Genomic DNA, 19,758 nt, shown 5'->3' with positions numbered 1-19,758 from the left:
CAAAACATCAATATTGTCAACTTTCAGGTATTCAGATAATAACAAGCTCAGGAGAATAGATTAAATGAAAGAGAATACTTCACACAATTTAAGCAATAGTCAAGAAGTAGAAGTAGATTTTTGCTATAAAATACAAAGAATTGGTCAAACAGCCAGATAATCTACATTTCCCATTACAAAAAGATCTACATATAAACTGGCAATTTTTATTTAGTGTAGAATTTGATATGAGCCTCTCTAGCCCTCACAGTAACAAAGAACAGCATGCTTAAGCTGCAATTCCGTAGGTTTCAGGCGACTTCATGTGGCCGAAAAGCAGGGTCTTGTGTGTTCTAGAATGCATTTTATCCCTCTCCCAAGAAAACTATTTCTTGCTGTAGTGCCAATATTTTTGAACTCCACTGCTAGATGTTGTCACTTCTCTTCACCTGAACCGAACACTTTTTCTCTTCCTAGAAGTTTCCCACAGAGATTTGACTGGTGCAGCTAAGACAGACATTTACCCCATTTAGTGAGATGAGAGGCAAACGGGGGAGGAGAGATGCCTTGACAATTATAACGATGGAAAGAGGTCCAGGCATCTTCATGATTAGGAAGGAGAAGAACAGGGCAACCTTTCAAGCTGGGAAAGATAATACACCCCCTGTTATACATTAACACCTCTTGAATGGTGGGTGCAGGTCTGGCAGGCTGGAGGCCCACAGCATAGCACCCACACTAGTTGAAGCCTCCCCCCCACACACACATGGAGGTGAGATCTGAAAAGAAGGATTGTTCCTTTCTGTTTTTCCTTCTTGGCTCCTTCTTGCTTGGGATTGTTCCTTTGTTTGGGGCTTCCTTCTGCTTTTCCTTCTTGCTTGGGATTGTTCCTTTGTTTGGGGCTTCCTTCTGTTTTTCCTTCTTGGTTCCTTCTTGCTTGGGAACTCAAGAGGAGTATGTGCTTTGCCATGACAGAGGGGAATGGTGAAGAACGGGGATGCTGATACACCAGGGTGAGGGTAACCTGCATCCACACAGATTAAGTGCAATCTAGATTGTGAATACTTAATTTAAAACCTTTTTTAATTTTTATTTTCCTTAGTGTGCCTAAATCCCAACTTCTACAATACCCTGCGTTGGCTCCTAGTAGAAATAAAGTCTAGTTTAAATTGAGAGAATCTGTACAAGTCCAGACTCACTTGCCTGGCTCCTTGGCATGCTACTGAACGATCCCCCTGTGTGTTTGACTTTGGGCAGCCACACTGCAGGTGGAAGGATTTTATGAAAAATGGTGGAAGAAATCAAAAGGTGGGGGGAAGCAAAGACCACGAAAACAGGAAAGGAAGAAAACCTTCCCTTCTCTTTTGGCTTTGCAAGAATGGAGCCATCTTCCATTTGGAGCCTTCATGCACTGGCCAGGAGATACTATGGCAAAGAAAGCAGCATGCCTAGCCTTTACTAGCTAGCTGGTAAGACCACAAGGAGCATTCAGAAGGGGGGGTTACATGTCCCCCACCAGCTGAGTTATGGCACGCCACTCTCTTCTTCTGTGTTTTCTCGCTGGCTGCAAAACATATTGGGTAGAGTAGAGCATCCTCCCCAAGAGATAGTTTGCCAGGCTCCTTCAGCAGTTCAGCTGTGGAAGGGGATATGCTCGTCTATCTGCTTCTGCACCTTATGGCACATGCCAGAAGATGTATGAGACTGGGGTAATTAAATTCAAGGTTATCCTTTTTTCTTTAGTCTTCTGTTTTTTTAGGGGGGCTGTATTAGATTCATGGTCTTCTGCTTTTTGGCTAAATAATGGTACTGTGTTTTAAGAGCATGGCAGAAATCCACTTCCAACCATTCACTGCAAATAATTGAACACATTTCTACAAAACACACGGGTTCGGTAAGACTAACTGTACCATGCAGTGACCTTGAAAAGTGTTACTGAGGATTCACACCACCGTCAATTAGCCCTGCTTGTGTCCACTTCTATTATGAGATTACTAAAGAGTTTAAGAACAGTATTTCTCCTGGTGCCTATTTCCTCCTTCCCCAAAGCAAAGAGCCAACCCTGGCTTTTTTTCTACCTCATTGCTTCAGAAGAACCCAGAAGCAACTGACTTCATGGCAGAATGATGCTTAATTTACGTATTCTTAACAATTTGGGATTAGCCCTATACCCCATGGCAGCCATTTCAGGTGATGCCCTTTCCAGGTTTTCAAAATTCTAAAACTGCCCACAAGCTCAATAAGATTGGGGATCTCTAGATAAATAAGGGGAAAAGATCTACAATTTGTGAAGAACCAAAATGGAATTGGTGTATTCAATTGGTGAAGGTGAACAGTTGTACTTGTGTCTCTATTATATGTCTGTACAACCACAGACTAAGGGAGGGAGTAAGAAAAAGTTTGTCGCAAAAACTGTGCAAGTTGATAAATGAATATTGTAGTTAACTTGGTTTTAGCATTCAGGGATGAGTCTACATATTTGTGTAACATACTTGTAACTGTCTCCAATTCAATATTAACATGAACAATTAAATCTATCAAACAACTGTGATTCTCTCTCATTCTAGATGCTAAAGAATATTACCATTTGGCTGAAGTGAGCTGCATTTCAATAGGCTTGTCTCTTTGTAACATCTTCACAAAAATCTGTGGTAATAATTCTCCATCAACCAACACTGCAAACCCAGAAAGAAAGAAAAAAACAATTCAGGAAATAATTCAATTGTAACTACACTGTAGATCTACATATTATTAGTGGAACTTTCGGCTTACCATTTACAAGAGTCATTGATACCTGGGGGTTTTCAAAGGCTAGAACCGAGAAGCATTTCAGTGCTTGCATTCGAACCTGTAGATACACGGCATTTATATTTACAACGTATGTATATTTGTGTTGTATGCATACTCCATGAAAGCTACAATACCAATTTTCATTTAAAATGTGCTAGACATTCATGAGAAAGTCCATAGTATAACATCCTTAAGAAGCAATGAGACTATACTCATGCTTCTCAAGAGGGAAGGGGGAAGTCACAGATAAATGCTAGAACATATATGACCCTCTCTATTATGCTTCTGAATCTTGATTGTGTGCAATTTGATTTTTCTAAGACATGTTTGCTCATTTGTTTACTCCCCTCTCAATCAGCAAAAACCCTTTGGCCAACTGTTAACATTTTTAAGTGGAGGCCTGCAAGGATTTACATGAGAGAGGATAATCCCATTCCCTGCTCCTCATTTGCCACTAGCTCCAGCTTTCCTTCATCTACTGCCAGCTCTCCTTTTCAAACCAACCTACCGCTCCCAGCTCCGAATTCCAACTACTACTCGTGTTCACATGTCATTTTAAGGAACTGTGGTTATTCAGATGGCTGCTCAATCCTTAACAGGAGGGAGGCAGATTTGTTTGTACATACATGGATAGAATTTTCTCTGAAGGTATAGTAGAACCAAAACATAAAAACATATTTGCAGCTGGTCTGCACAGCTTCAGAGAGACTAGTACTTGACTATTTGATGTGGGGATAAATATGACAAACTCCTTCCACCTACAGTGCTGATGGCCTTGTTAATCAGCTCTTTTTCCTCTGCCTTCAAGACAGGAATAAACATTAACATTCTTTCCTTGATGATCTTTGGGCAATTATTTCCCCTTACAACTAAGGAAGGATCAGTACCTCTAATTTTGAGACCTGGGCTAAGATGCTTAAATTTAGAGACTAATAAGCAAAAATAATGGCACCTGAGGCTCCACACTGCCACTTAGTAAAAGAATAAGTGCATGGGGAAAATGCACTTTTCTGAGCCCACAACAGGAAACCCCAGTTGCATCCACTTAGCTTCTGTTTGCCAAAATTTAAATATAGGGACCACAATAGTTCGACTAGAACATACTCCATTATGGAATAATGTAACTGGAATATTTGTACTTGCAGAACATTTTGATCCAGTGAATTATCTAGTGAGCAATCATTACATAGTTTCTAATGTACTACCTATGACAAGTTTTTCTTTTACATGGTGAAACCAAAAGTGACTTAGAAAGGGATGGGAGATCCTGCATGGTATGTTAGGACACAGAAGTAGTTAAGATTTCTACAGTCTTTTAATATGCCATGAGTATTTGCTTAGCCCAAAAAGTTAAGCATTATTATTATGATTAATAAAACATAAACATTATATCTCAGTTCTCTCAGAGCTGGTCAGAAATTCAGTTTTTTTTTTACTTCAAGCTAGTGTACAGATCAGCTGCCTAATGAAGACAGAAACTGAGCATCTCAGTATGAGAGTTTTGGAGCATATAGTTGTTTTATCCATTATTGCCTTTGACAGAATTTGTCACTGTATTTGAAAGAATTTGTCTGCATTTTGAATTCTCTGATGCAAATTTCATGTCGCATTTTGAAGGTGTTTGCCAATGATGAATATTACTCCATGATAAATATGCTGCCCTGGAAATGATGTTCCTTTCCCTTCACTCTTCCATGATATTCCACTTCCATTTTTCTTTCACTGCCCACCCAAAAAAAATTCCTTATTGGAAGTCTCACATAATGGAAATACCTGAAGTTCCCCCCACCCACTGGAAGAGCATGCATGCCTATAATTAAATCTTCTCTCGAATGATGTTGCTGCACTGAGATTTCAAAAGAACTTACTTTAAGTGATTATATTAATGCCTTACTTTATAAGATGCAGAAGTTAACAGATGAGCAATATTTTGTACTGCTCCATGGTTAAATAGGACTGTCTGATGATCAGGACCCTATAAAAATAATAAGCCATATCAAAGAGAACATAGATATTGCTGTACTTTAAACACAATTAGAGTATTATTGCTTTTCAAGATTTGATAATGTTTATTTATCATTTAGACCAGAGCTGTTTTTTTTTTCATTACACCTCTCAAACCAGCAATTTTAGTTATTTCAGGTTAAAGTCTGGTACCTAATACATTTCAGTTTCATTAAATCAAAATGATCTTTTTAAACCTGCCCTTCAGCAGTGTATTTTAAATATGTATCAATATGAATGATTTGCAACCCAAGTTCCACTCATATTCAGTTTAAAAATATAACCAAATGTCTACCATGCATTGGATTACCAATTCCTGCCATATCAGAGTTGCCTTGAAAACTAAAATATGGAAATTGCTATGAAAGGAGACTCTCAGCGTTGCCCTACCGGCAGAGGTCAGTTCTAGCAATAGTGATGGAGGATAAAAGTGTGGTTATGCTGTACCCTGTAGCAGATACACATTCTTAGCAGCCCATTTTCTCTGCCTGAATACATCTTGGGAGGCGGATTTGAAGAAAGAACCTCATTGGTCATTTTCCTACTTACATTTCAGTAACTTGTTTTGGCAATGCTCGGAAGGTCTGACTGACCTATAAAATTACGCAAGGATCTTGCCCAGTTGGCAATGTGTGCATTCCCATTTTGAAATACAAATATCTTCCAGAATTGTTTTCTGGCAACTTTCCTATATATGTTTTCAAAAATTCAAGGACCGTAATATCAGAAGCAGTGATGATAAACTCAGCTGCAAAGACTTGTAGGTTAATGCAGTGTGTTGTTGTTAGGTGCGAAGTCGTGTCCGACCCATCGCGACCCCATGGACAATGATCCTCCAGGCCTTCCTGTCCTCTACCATTCCCCGGAGTCCATTAAAGTTGGCACCAACTGCTTCAGTGATTCCATCCAGCCACCTCATTCTCTGTCTTCTCTTTCAGATCTCCATTCCAATTCTTAGCTTATGAAGGGAGCTTTGACCCTCAAAAGCTTATACCCTGAAAATCTTGATGGCCTCTATGGTGATGGCAGTGGACAGTGCAATCATGTTGCAGCTGACATATGGTGCCCCTATGGGGATTTCAAGGCAAGATACATTCATAGGTAGCTTCTGTGATCTGACAAGTTCAGGACCAACTAGTCCACCCAGATCTAAGGTGCTACTAGACTAATATAGGTCTAGGGTGCTACTTATCTAATACTAAGCTCAAGTAAAGATATGAAGGAAGCAGAAATAATTGGTGAAGGAAGAAGGCAACTCCCTACAACCTGGTCCCATTGCCAGGCAACTCCCTAGCTGCTGCTGTTTTCTTCTCTAAACTGCTGTAACTATCCAAATGTACAATATTTCTAAAATTTGATTGATGTTGCATGAAATATAATGACTATTAATTTTTTGTTCATATTGTTGCAAATATTTCAATGCACCTTGTTTCTATATACACTATCCCAAGACATCACAATGAGGAGCGGTATATAAATTGAATGAATAGAATAAATAAATGATAAATCCATGTTCCTAAATACAGACTAGGAATCTTATAGCAATGAAAAGGAAAATAGATGATCTGAATTAATGCAGCAAAGGGAAAAGTACATATTTATTGGGGCATACCGTGGTATCTAGCAAACACTGACTATTAGATTTAATCTGCTTGAACAAATATATTTGTAAAAATCAGAAACTGAAAGACTCAAGTCCAATCATGTTTTAATTTTTGTTGCTAATGTACAACTTTTAAATGAGTTTAATATCTCGTAAACTATTATCGTTATTCTTTCTCTTTGGTTGTTCTTTCTGAAATTGATACCTGGATGTTTGCCCTATTTCCAATCAACATCTCTTTTTAAAAGATCTAAAAGTCTTTTGTCACTGTCAACTATTCAGTTAATTTAACTTTCTATTGTCCATTCCCTTCTCTCTCCAACCAACAGAACACAAACCATAGACTTAAAGCTAGCCCAAATTATAGCCATACAAGTTCTACATTTTTCATTTCAGAAACCTTGAAGAAAAATACACACTCTATCAAATGCCCAGTTATTATGAACATTCACTTATCCTTTAAATAGTTCCATATGAATGTAGTATGTAAAGTCTTCTTTATTTTACTATGATAGCTGCCAGAATCAGACAAGAGCAGATCCAGCAAGTTACAAATTATAGGCTGCATCTAAACTCCCAGAAATGGGGGGGGGGGGTTTCCCTGTGTACCCTGCAAAACTGCTGTGGACTGAGCCTGAAAGGGAGGCGCGGGCACCGGCGCCAGTGCACTGGCAAGCACAAACGCACAGGCGCGGAGCTGCCACACCTGCATATTTGCAGCGCCCGTGCCTCCCCGCCGCAGCACGGCGCTCGCTGCACTGGGAGCAATTATTCTCTCCACCAGGCTGAACTAAGATCAGAATTGTGACCACCGCCGCTATATGTTATATGTAACTTTTGTTGATTTTAATTGGAGTTTTTATGGGGATTTTATTGTGTTTTAACTATTTATGTTGTAAACCGCCCTGAGACCTATTTGGAGAAGGGTGGTCTAAAAATTAAATAATAATAATTTAAAAAAATGAAGCATTACTCAAAAGGGGAAACCAACTCACACAAGTGACTTTATGGGGGAGGGACTGGTGAGGAAAGGGGAAAATTTCTTCAGACTACTTCCATCATTGGTTTCTAACCAGCAGCATGTAATATTGCCCAAAAGGTTAATACATGCCAGAACATGGAGAAAGGTTTCACTTTATGCTCAGGAAGTAATGAATTATCTTATTTAATAATAGCTGGAAATAAAAGCTTATACTCTTAAAATCTTGTTCATCTCTAAGGTGCTACTGATTTCTAATACCTAAACTTCAAACTAATACCATATTTAAGGCAAGAGAATTCCACCATTTAATTAATCAACTAACAATTTTCCACACACATCTACAGTGTGATGGGAAAGCATACCATTCACTTTTGCTCCCTTGTGTCCTATTTTGCAAGTTGACAAGATTCCCCTACCTTTATATTTTATGACCCTTCTAGCTCATCTGACTATATTATATTTATTGCTTCACAAGATTGTTTCTGCCTTGTTTTCAGCTAGTGGCTCCAAATCAGAGCAACATTTTAAAATTACTTTATTAGCAAATCACAAATATACACTAATTCAAGCGAAAAGTCTGATGTCATGCTACAAGAGCTTAACTTAGTAATACATGAACCTAGTTAAAATGTAAGTGACATACTGTTATTATATATAAAAACTTACGTTGGCACATAGAAGTGGCTGAGGCGAAGATTTAAAGCCGCAGCTATGCCAGTGTCGGAGCTGAAGGACAGATATTAAAAGATATTTAAAAAAAATAAAGTCAAATATAATTTCAAGTTTGCCTTTTTTTACCCCACTATTTTGTTGATCAAGTCTCTCTGCAGTTCCACCATCCCTCCCCCATAAGCTTTCCCAAACATGAGAGTAACTCAGAAACTGAACTCTAGCCTATGGCCAATATTTTAATATAATGGGTAGTACCAGTTGCCACTGTGTATTGAGCAAGCATGCAGAAGACAGATGCACTTTTCTATAACACAGCACTATATACATTTTAAACAGAAACATGTCAGACCAAGAGATACCATAGGATAATCATTATGAAACAGTTAGGCAGTCATGAAGCAATATGAGTTTAAACCTCATTCCTGCCATGAACTTCACAGGCAAAACTATCTTCTCTGTTTCAACCCACCACCAGCAATACACTGACCTAACAAGAAGTAGGCAGATAGTTATATCAAGAGCTTTGGAAACCAGTGTTTGAGAAACCAAGTACTTCCCAAAGCTATTTCTGATCAAGCGGAACAGCAGAACACACAGAAGTTATATTGTGAAGCCAGGCGTTTCCAAAAATGGCTCCCTCCCTCTCACACTCCTCGCAGGATCAGCTCCTGGGAGGGCTCAGATGGGCACTCCAATCTAAACTGGACTGTGCAGCTGAGCCTGCAGGGATTAGCTCCTGGGCACACTCTGTTAGGTAGTCCAGTCTTAAATGGGCTGCCCAGTAGAGCTTATGGGGAGAGTTCACTCTACAAGACCAGCTGTTTGGAGAGCTCTTTTGGACAGTCAGATGTAAAGGGAGCACTTTAAAAAGCCCCAACTGAGTTGCATCTCAGCCGTTTGCCCCAGCTTTTCCCCCTCTCAGTGTTTTTCTGTTCAGGTCTAACAAAAAAAACAATATTCATGTTGCTCTGATTCGAGAACTTCAGTGAGCTCATTAAAACCCACGATTTCATTGAGCTCACTGCAGCCATGCTGTGATATTTCTGGCTAAACTAATCTTAATATGTCTAGCCTCACCCCATTTTCTTTAATGAGCAAAATCATAGACACCCTGCATTCAACTGAAAAATGAGATTGCACTGCAAATGGCCTATTATTTCCACTCAAAAACAACAACTATCTTAACTATTATGAAAGTCAAAAGGGAAAACCCCTGTAGAGAACAATCATGCTTTCTTACTTTGCAGCAATGTGAGAAGATCTGGCATACGTATTCTTGAGTATATCGAGACCTACTGAGCAGTGCCATAAGGTGGGGAATTACTGTAGCATCCTAGAAAATCAAGGAAGAAACTGAACATTAAAACTAAAATATAAAAACTAGCAATGCCCTTTTCTAGCCTCTCCACAAGGAAGCAACTTAAAGCTCTAAATTTAGAGGCTTAGACTATTTCTATCTGAGCATTTAATGAGAGATTTTAGAAGTATACTCAGCTGTCATATTTTCAATACAAAGGCTTAGCTCATACCACAATATACAGTAGTATTATCAGACCACAGAGAACACCATCGTTTCTCATTACAGACTTTTGGACATTGGTATTTCTAAGTCATAGTTTGGAAACAAATTATAGCATTTGCTAAATGCTTAAAAATCAACAGAGTCTCCAAGCAGAATTGTCTTTAATTGCCTTCCTTTTTCATAGTTTCATGTATCAGCATTACTACTATTTACTACTTAATTAATAGTCTTAATAAGGCCAGAACTATTTAAGTAACACAAGCAAAAACAAACAAAAACAAAGCCCAACTAAACTGCCTCCCTGGGTCTTTCCCCCTTTCTCCAAAGAATTTTAAAGTTCAGCAAAATATTATTCCTGAGAAGCAGAACAAAATATACAGAGAAAAACACAAATCACAAATATTCTGGGCTTCCGCACCTGAGGACCCATCAAGCCAAACAAGCAGCCTACTAACTATATATGACAGCTCATCAAGGCTTGATAAGTGTACAGCTTTTGTGGTCTGCCCAGGATTGCAAAGTCAGAGGGGACTTTCAAACACCAAACAAGATACAATAAAGGTTTAGTGTAATGATCTGGCTTAGGTGGTCATAACTTTTAAAAGAAAGAGAAAATTCTTGTTCAGTCTTCCATCACTCTTGACATGGCGACCCTTTCTCGTTCCTAACTCTGAAGACACAGAAGAGAGGGTAGAATGACGTGGTACTGAAGACAATTACAATTTTGTTTTATCACAAAGATAAGAAATATTACCATGCAAATGCTTCAAGAATAGCTTAAATTCTCTGTGTGTTGCAGAGAATAAATGTGCATGAATAGGTGAACGGATTAATGAAATTTTCTTAGAGACAAAACTACTATAAAGGAATTGCATGGACTGCTCTTGTTGAGATAAGGAGGAAAATAGTTGATTTTTATACCCTGCTTGTCTCTAACCTAAAGAGTCTCAAAGCAGTTTACATTCAACTTCCTTTCCTCTCCTCACAACATACACCTTGTGTGATAGGAGTGATTGAGCATGTTAATGAGAGGTATCTTTCAACAACTTTGCATTCCTACCACTAGATGTAAAAATGCACCCATTATCAAGACTGATGATAATAAGTCTTTAAGAAACCAAAAGAAGGTACAATGAAATTTCTTAGCTATTTTCTTATACATTTGTCATACAACACAAATTGCCAATACTTGTTAATGCCACATTAAATATTTATTATTAATTTAATGTATTGCTCACCATTCCCAGACTAGCTGGCTCAAGGTAGGTTACTAATAATTATTAACTAATTATTAATATTTATTATTGGGAAAAGGTTCTCCTTAATTTTGATATCAATATATAACCCCAGCTTCCCTAAAAACATTAATACAGATGTGCAGAATTGGATGCTGGACTTTATTAAAGCTGTCATCTAGTTGAACAAGATGATCCAGGAGCAGAATTACCCTCATTAATCCCCCCCTTTTTTATAGTGAACACATGTATATTACGATAAAATTTTTAGGAAGTTCATTTTAGGAAGTTTATTGACTCTATGAAGTTTCATTAAAATAGAAATGCCTTACAGTGAGATATCAGAAGTAATGAATGATGACAAACAGCTATTTCAGTCAACGAAGGATCCTAGCTCTTGTAAGAAATCCAAAGTGTATGAGACAAAAAAAGGATTACAGATACTAAAGTTTTAAACCCACCAAGAAGAGATTGTTGGTGGAAAATGCTGTCAAGTTGTAGCTTTGGAGTTTCAACACAGGAGACTTTCAGAGGTGGTTTGTCATTGCCTATTTATATGTAACAGCTCTAAGCTTCCTTGGTGGTCTCCAAATGCTAATCAGAGCAGAGAGCAAATTTTCAAAGAGACCAATAGCCTTAGTATAAGTGGAATTATAAATAGGATAGGATGAAGATTTAAATCAGATTATTAAAATAACATGGTTGTACTCAAGTCAGATGAAATTGTGTGGCAAAGTAGAATGATTTTTTTTTCAATAGTATACTGGAATTCAGAACAGTAATGTATTTTAATATGTTGTGAGGAACAGTGGTTTGCATAGATTTTGATACAACTATCTGTATTTGAACTGTATTTTTAATTCATCAAATTGTTCTGGGAATAGAAAAGAAGTAGAACAAAACAGAACCAAACCTCGAAAATTTCAGAAAAACTTTTAACTAGACACTTTTTGATTCCTTGAAACACATGAGGTCTAGCCTACTCAGGGTCAGCCTAACACCAAAGGAAATGTATTTCATAGTGGAGGACCACCTCTGTACCAGGCAAAAAGAAGCACAAACAGAACAAAGACACAGGAAACAAGCTCATTCTTCCCTTTAATCAAACTGATTCTTAGACAAAGAATACCTAATCCCATAAACCGGTGATCCCCAACCACCGGACCGTGGCCCTGGCACCAGGCCGTGGCTCCCTCTCCCCGCCCCCCCCCCGCAGTAAGAAACTTTCCAGGCTGCAAGCAAATCGGCCGCAAAAGTGTCCGATTAGCTTGCGGCCTGGCAAGCTTTTTTTTGTGTGTGGGGGGGAGAGGGAAGCAGGGCTGTGCATGCACGTTTGCGCCATGTGCGGCCGCAAACGTGCATTCGCGGCCACACATATGCGACATGCGCGGCCGGGCGATTGCCCTCCCCACCGCAGGCAGTCCACAGCCTTAAAAAGGTTGCGGACCACTGCCATAAACTATTATTTAACAGCAAACATCTTCCAAGATTTAACCAACAAAAAAATTGTCAACCATTTGGTTGAAACCATTCTAACCCATTATTTACACTAATATGTTTCCTGCACTATAATTTCTAGCTACAATATTTTGAGATTATGTTGACACTAAAGTTACTCATATAATTTACAGGGAGGTGAGAGATAGCCTTACTTGTTTCTGTCTCAACGGACAGCAGTTGTGCCACATGCTTCTTAATGGGTCACAAAATTCTATCTTAGAAACGCATGAATGGCGCTTGAAGTAAAAAGTGCTTCAGAGCACTTGGAATGTTTTCCTTTTCTAAAAGCCAGCCATCCTTTAGCTATGGTCATTATAATACTAAACGGAATAACAGCCATATGAGAAATGTAATTATGTGTCAGCAATACACTAACTTGCACAATACGTTAGCAACCAGTACTTACTGCATGAGAGAAAAGTTGTATCAGGTGTCTACAAACTTACCGTGTACAACAGTTCTTCAGGAGTTACAGGGCTGGTAAAAATGGTGCGAAGACACCTGAGGCAAGCTTCTATAAATTTAAGATCTGGTGACAGTAGTCCTGTGAAAACAAGTTAAGATACTTTTTCTAGATTTTACAATATACAGACAAGTAGCCAACACAGTAACAGAAGTAAAGGTACCTTGTAGTAAGGCTGGTATTATATGGCAGTCCAGAAGAGATTTAACATTATTTTCTGTACCCATGGCAAGGCTTCCCAGCACCACTGCACATTCAGTTTTCAACTCTGTGCTGGAGGCCTCTTGCTGAAGCAAGTACAACAACCTGTACATGGAAACACAGAATAATATCTTCATCTCAGAGCACAGTTTAAACATAGAAGTTATTCTACCACCCAAACTGGAAAAAAATTCTGACTATTTCATGACAGAAGGGAGACACATGAAAGGAGGAGACACAAGAGGATTTACAGGAAGGAAAATAAGTAACAACCATTCTAGAGCATTTTCTGTGAATACTCCAACACTTTTAAATAGAGGCCACTTACAAGGCAACTTATGTGGCAAAGATAACAAAAGCGGAGATACATATGGTCCAGGAAGTTCTGGGGGGGGGGGTAGAAAGAATTAGATAAACTGATTGTTCTATGCGCTAAAAACGAAGACAGGATATAAGAGAACTACCATTAAAGCAAGAAAAACAAGGAGGAGACAGAGGGATGATACATTTTTGTCACCATTGAAATAGGCCATTTTACATAGCTAAAAGAAAACTAAGCTGGAATATTAGAAACTTAGTGGAATAAGACCACAGAGACTTATGGATCCAGGTGGATTCCTGAATGCTCTACAGCAGTGGTCCACAACCCCCGGTCCGGGGACCGGTACCGGACCATGGATCAGTCGGTACCAGGCCGCGGCTCCTCCTCGTCCTCCTCCCCGGTTGCTGCCTCGGGGGCTGCCCTGCCACCAGCTCACCTTTGGTGCTCTCCAGCGACCAGCAGATGTTTGAGTCTGTCGTCCTCAAGCAGATGCCTGGTGGAGTAGCTCCCTTTTGCAGGCCCTGCAGAATTGTGGAAGTTCGGGCAGGGCTCTGATCTCCTCAAGGGCCCATGCATGGGCCAGAACACCCGCACTGGCGGCGGCAGGGCTTCGGGGAAAATCCCCGATAACACTCACCGCTGCCAGCGCAGGCGTTTCTCGGCCCAGGGCTACGGAAGGCCCACATAAAACAAACGCGGGAGCTTCTGCAGCTTAACCAGCTTCCTGGTTATGCCAGGTGGCAGCAGGGGCTGGGGCAGGCCGGCGCTGTGCATAATTGACCCTCCCAGCCCCGACCAGTCCCTGTAGAGACACCACACGCCCCTGAAGGTTCCATGGAGCTGGAGGGGTGACCCCAGCCCCTCCTCACCTCTCCCCTGGCCGCTGCCACTTACCTTGGCCGGCAGCATCCCAGGCCTCCTGGCCCCAGCTCAAAACACACATGTACTATGCCGGGGTAGCCTTGCATGCCCCACCCCTGTGCATACATAGGGAACGGCGAGGCAGGATAACGGCACGGTGGCAGGCATTTTGCCAGGTGAAGCTGTGAACGCTCTATGTGACCCTAGAAAACCTAGCCACAGTTATGCATGTGATGGTCATCTTCAGGTTAGATCACTTTAACTCACTCGACAAGAGTCTATCCTTAACTTGGACCCAGAAAATGAAGCTGGTACAAGCTGCAGCTGCATGGGTTCTCACTAGGACACTGTGAAGAGCTCATAAATGACCTACCCTTCAATGGCTACACTGGTTGCCAGTTGAATTCCAGATCAAGTTTAACCCTCAAGGCCTTACATGGTCTGAGTCCTCTATATCAAAGGGACCGCCTCTCCCAGTGTGCCACCCAAAGAACTTCAAGATCATCTAATACCAACATGTTGGTGATCCCCAGTCCAAAGGAAGTGTGTCTGGCCTCAACCAGGACCAGGGCATTTTTGGCTGTGATCCCAGCCTGGTGGAATGAGTTGCTGGTTGAGATCCAGGCCCTTATAGAATTTCTTAAGTTCCATAGGGCATGCAAAAGAGAGCTCTTCCATCAGGACTTGAGGCCAAAACAAACTAGCACCCAATAAAATCTATGGGTCTCCCTCCCTCCATCTCTGGATTTCACTCCACTGAGTTAGAACCTGATTAAAGGAGCATACTGTTCATGAAATGGACCAAGAAGTGGATTGATGAATCAAGCAGATGTAACAGAGCCCTGCAAGTTTTTAATAATGTTTTTAACTGTAATTTTATAGAGAATGTATGTGTGACGTGTGTTGTGAACCATCCAGAGCCTGCATGTGGGGAGGTGTGGTATACTAAAACCAATCCATTTCAGAAGACAGAATTTCTCAAAAATATTGTTAGGTAGAAATTTATTGCCTATAGCTAAAAGCCATTACAATGTAACTGAAATAACTACTTAAGCAGTGATAGATAAAACTATAAAAGCACAATAAATGTGAAAGAAATGTTCTTTAAAAGTTACATATAGTCAGGAAAGTGAAATCCTTACTTGTTATTTAAAACTATTATTTATTTACTTGTAAAATTTATATCCCACTTTTTGGCCTGAACAGGGTCACGAACCCAGGTAGCTAGCAATTGAAAGAATATTACAAAACACATAAAATCTGTTAAATCTACAAACAAAACATGTATAAAACCCAGCAATTTAAAAGAGGAATCAACAAGAAAATGCCAATACTAAACAAAATGTCGTCACCTGCCAGATGAAGACAGTTATAGAACGGGACACTTATATATCTCAGAGGAGAAAATTCCACAGTTTTGGTAGTGTAAGTGAGAAGGCCTCAGGTTTCCACATATCTAAACTCAGAAAGTAGGGGCAGCTAAAGCAGGGCATCAGAAGATGAGTGCAGTGTCAGAAAGGCTTACATGGATTTAGATCAAATGCAAGCATTCAAGCATCCTTGCTGCAGCACTCCAAACCAGTTTCTTAACTTTGTAACGGCAGCCCTACATAGAACACATTTTAGTCATCTGATCTACTTTTACCAAGATGTGCATCACTGTGACGAATGTACTACAACAGAAGCAAGGAAAACAGTTAAATCTATCATTCTAAAAGGTTACAAACAGGTCCTGCATGGTAAAACAGCCATGTCAAAGAAGTCACAAAGAATTACTTAAAAACTAGAACAAAACAAATGTTGAAAAGGCACAGAAAGAAGACATTTGAGGAGCAATTTCCTAAATACATGATATGCAATACAAACATTTATTCTAAATAACATCAGCAACAGGAAACAAAGAAGACAGCTAAAGCATGAGACACCCAACCCCCCAAAAAGGAATATTGGGGAAATTACTACAGAGAAATATATAAGTCTTAGCCATTCCTAATCATTCTAGTATATTAATATATATATTAATATATATATATATATTAAAGCTTATAAAAGCTATCATATTTTAAAAACAAGATTACTAGAATAGATTACCACTCATGTGAATTTCACTGATAGCTTATTTATCCCATAGCAGTTACCCTCTATACTCGCGTATAAGCCTAGTTTTCCAGCACCTTTTTCACACTGAAAAAGCCTTCCGCCACTTATATGCGGGTATATACGGTAATTGAAATGAAAGCCTGCTCCAGCCAGCCAATCGTTGCTCTGGCAGCTTGTAGGACATCAACGGTTTGACTGAAGGACTCTGATCTTTTCCTTTTGCCTTCACTTCTTCCTCTTCTTAATCACTTCTTCCAAACTATTATTTTTGTTTCTGTGGGTGAAAAGCAGGGTACAAAACCAGCAACTGTTCATCCTCTTGAGTTTTCTGTTGAGGAGAAGGCTGGATGGAGCTTTTTGTTGAGGGGAAGGCTGGATGGGTCTTTTCCTACCCTCGGCTTATATGCGGATCAATAAGTTTGCCCAGATTTTGTGGTAAAATTAGGTGCCTTGGCTTATATGCAGGTCAGCTTATATGTACTAAGACAATGAAAAAATCTAATAAAAATATGATCTGATACAACTTCATATGTTCCAATTTAATTACTCTATTAATTTGATTATTTCATTTCCCTGTATTGGTTTTTTGGGTGTTATGAGGGAAACGAAAGGTTAAACAAAACCAGGGGGGCAGACATGTTCACAGAGAATAAGAAAAGCAGATCAAATAAGTCCGAAATGGATAACAAAGACTTATACTAATGATATGTCTTCAAAAACTAGTCAGTTTAACAATATGCCTCTAGTAAGAATTATTTCTGGATAATTTCTAGACACCGCCCTGAGCCGGCTCGCTGGGAGGGTGGCACAGAAATAAAATAAAATGAGAAACGAAGAATATCAAACAGGCCAAGTAATCTCTATTGCAATAACTACAACGATTTATACAATGCAACAGGTAAGAGCAAGTAGTGTGCCACCAAATCTCAGACCTGATTCTCAGAAGAGATGATAGCTAAGTGCTACTACATTTCCTTTCTGTTTATAAACTGGCAACTAATTTTTACAGAGATACAGTATCCAGTGCTTTAATGATCTCTAGAAGACCTGTCACTTGATTGGGCATGTGACCAGCCTTCCCAACGGTTATCCCTTATGTGGGTTGACAGGAATATTATTAATAGGTTTGTAGATCAAGGGGAGGGGCAGAACAAAGTGAAAAACTTCCTGCATAATCAACCAATTCTCAAATATTTTGTAACTCTTTAAAAGTAATTTCAGAAAAGCATTTTGTACAGTTTCTACAGCAATATGGATTTGCTATTTCTAAGACGAATTTCTAAGATGTATTTTCTCCAGAGGCAATATTAGAAACTGCATCATAGGTTTGCTCTTTTTGCTATAAGAGGCAATCTCCAATATTGGCAGAGCAATGCAACAAACAAGGCTGAAGTATTACATTTTTTTAACTGTAGCTCAGGAAGGGTCTTTTTATTCTCTTGTAAAGGAATACACCTTTCTGGTTTCTGTGATCTACTGGTTACAAAATGTTACAATTTCTAACCATTAATTGAAGGCCAGTATCACTCAAGGCCACTAGCACTCAAGATAAAGAAGCTGTTTCTTTGGATTGGATTTTACCTCTTTCTCAAGAACAGGGGAGTAGTTAAAAGTTCTTCAGTGGATAAACTTCTCCAGGCAGGATAGGTATTAAGGGCGGGGGAAACACACTATCAGAGGTGATTGACTGAAATAAGCCAAGGCCTTTTTCAGCCATTGGGAAGCAGCTTATGACAATATTTTTATGAGTAAACTCAGGTACTTCCTGCACATCTAAACACCTTGAAGCATAGAAAGAACAAGCTTAACAGGACAGGCTTAATGAAACAAGTAATCATTTTATCACCATGATTAGAGTTTATCACAGTGATAGGGTAGAGCCTTGGAGGAGGAGCGTGTTTCATGGCTTAAGTGCCACTCAGAGCTTAACACACATTCAGGGCAGCTGTCTCGCCCGACTGCCCCCTCCTCCAACCGACTTCCCTATCTGTCCAGCAGCCAGTCAACTTCCATCTGTTCCCCACCCCTGACCACCCCCTCTTCCCTCCACTTCCCTCCAAGGCTCAGAGGCCTGGGGGGGAGGGGGATGCCCTACGGTTGTGCGTTTCAGCTGCCGAAGCAACCGTCCGAGCCCAAAAAACTCTGTGTCTGCGGGTGCTGACTGGTGTGCTGGCACCACCCCTCCCCCACACTGCTGGCTGCTTTGGGCTTGAACAGCAGCTTCAGCAGCCAAAGCACACAACCTTACCATCCAGAGTTCTTCCACCACCACCACAACCATCAATTTAGCGCCCGTTGTTTTCAACGGCCTAGTAGCATTGTAAGATTTTGGTTACCATTATTACATTAACTGGTCATTAAAACTGAGGGAACTAAAGCTAATGACCACTTTCACACTAACCTTCTTGTCCCTTCAGCCCTTCCATTAGATACTCTGCTTTATATTAAATCTTCAAACACTGTCATTTAATCGTTTGGAAGCAAATTACCAATGTCATATTTGTACTAAAGAAATAATCTTCCTTCTGATCAAATTATAGTTAAGGAACTGTCAACCAACTGCAACAGTGACAGATTAGAGACTGCCAATAAGAAGCCCAGACAGAGCATGACCCATGTCATTGTCCTGTCCTATCCTTGCACATACCAGCACCCATGCCTGAAGTGACACAGATGGGAAAATCCAGGAACACGGAACTAGTCCCTTAATACTTTATCATCTAGATGAAAGGGAAGTACAAGACTTGAGAAGGCTTAATCAAACAGCAATTCTAGGAGGACCACTATATAGACAGATGTTTAGTCAGCCACCAGGCACCATTTTTCTTAGGAAAGTATTGTTCTCTGAACTCATACTGGTGTAAGCCTACCTGCTGGAATGCTTGAAGAGGACTGGCTTATTTATGTGACATTTACCCTTTTCGTGAACCAGTGAATTCCCATCTTTGGCCCTGTATTTGCAGCCCTAACTTAAATCCTCATCTGGTTTCGAATTCTTTTCCCTCCTCACACTGGGATTCCCTAAACTGGACCAGGTTTTCTACCTTCTGCATCAAACCTCAGCACAATGGACGTTTCTCTTCAGGATAAGGCTACATATGCTTGTTTTCACCCTTTATTTACTCTTCACACCCAATTATCAAGGGCAACATTACTAGGATTGTGTTACTGTGTGGAAATAATCTGGTTGTTACTTTTCCATGCATTTTTATAGTTCAGCATCTTTCTTGTAGCACCTTAAGACACTAGCAAGACTGTCAAGTTATAAGCTTTTGAGACTCAAAGCTCCCATCATTAGATCTGATGCTTTAACTCTCAAAAGCTTAAAATTTTCTTGGTCTCTAGCGTGCTACTGAACTCAAATCTAGCTGGTCTACTGCAGACCAACACAGATACCTCTTTCTTGTTTTTCCTTCTCAACTGGAGTGCTTTAACAGACTAGGATTCGGGTATACACTGGACCAGGCTTTCATGAAACCCTGGGGTTTCTTGACAGCTGTTGATGGTTTTCCTGATGCAGCTCT

The 19,758-nt window shown here is 39.9% G+C and overlaps 1 protein-coding gene across 3 annotated transcripts in view; it reads right to left on the bottom strand.

The window, feature by feature from the left end:
• The window catches only part of ARMC8 (armadillo repeat containing 8), a 54,920-nt gene that overhangs the window by 21,434 nt on the left and 13,728 nt on the right, over positions 1–19,758 (bottom strand). For 2 of the 3 annotated variants that reach the window (XM_077349219.1, XM_077349216.1), the window contains exons 4-10: positions 12,914–13,056; positions 12,734–12,831; positions 9,271–9,363; positions 8,025–8,084; positions 4,664–4,744; positions 2,752–2,827; positions 2,564–2,654 (exon numbers count right to left, since the gene is read on the bottom strand). In XM_077349219.1, the coding sequence (XP_077205334.1) occupies positions 2,564–2,654; positions 2,752–2,827; positions 4,664–4,744; positions 8,025–8,084; positions 9,271–9,363; positions 12,734–12,831; positions 12,914–13,056 (642 nt within the window). The remainder of the gene's footprint in view (positions 1–2,563; positions 2,655–2,751; positions 2,828–4,663; positions 4,745–8,024; positions 8,085–9,270; positions 9,364–12,733; positions 12,832–12,913; positions 13,057–19,758) is intronic. The other variant, XM_077349217.1, reaches the window with a different exon arrangement.

This window comes from Paroedura picta, chromosome 8 (genome assembly GCF_049243985.1).
Source record: "Paroedura picta isolate Pp20150507F chromosome 8, Ppicta_v3.0, whole genome shotgun sequence".
Taxonomy (NCBI): Eukaryota; Metazoa; Chordata; class Lepidosauria; order Squamata; family Gekkonidae; genus Paroedura; species Paroedura picta.
The sequence above is the reverse complement of the archived record's forward strand: the minus strand, read 5'-3'. Positions and strand labels throughout refer to the sequence as shown.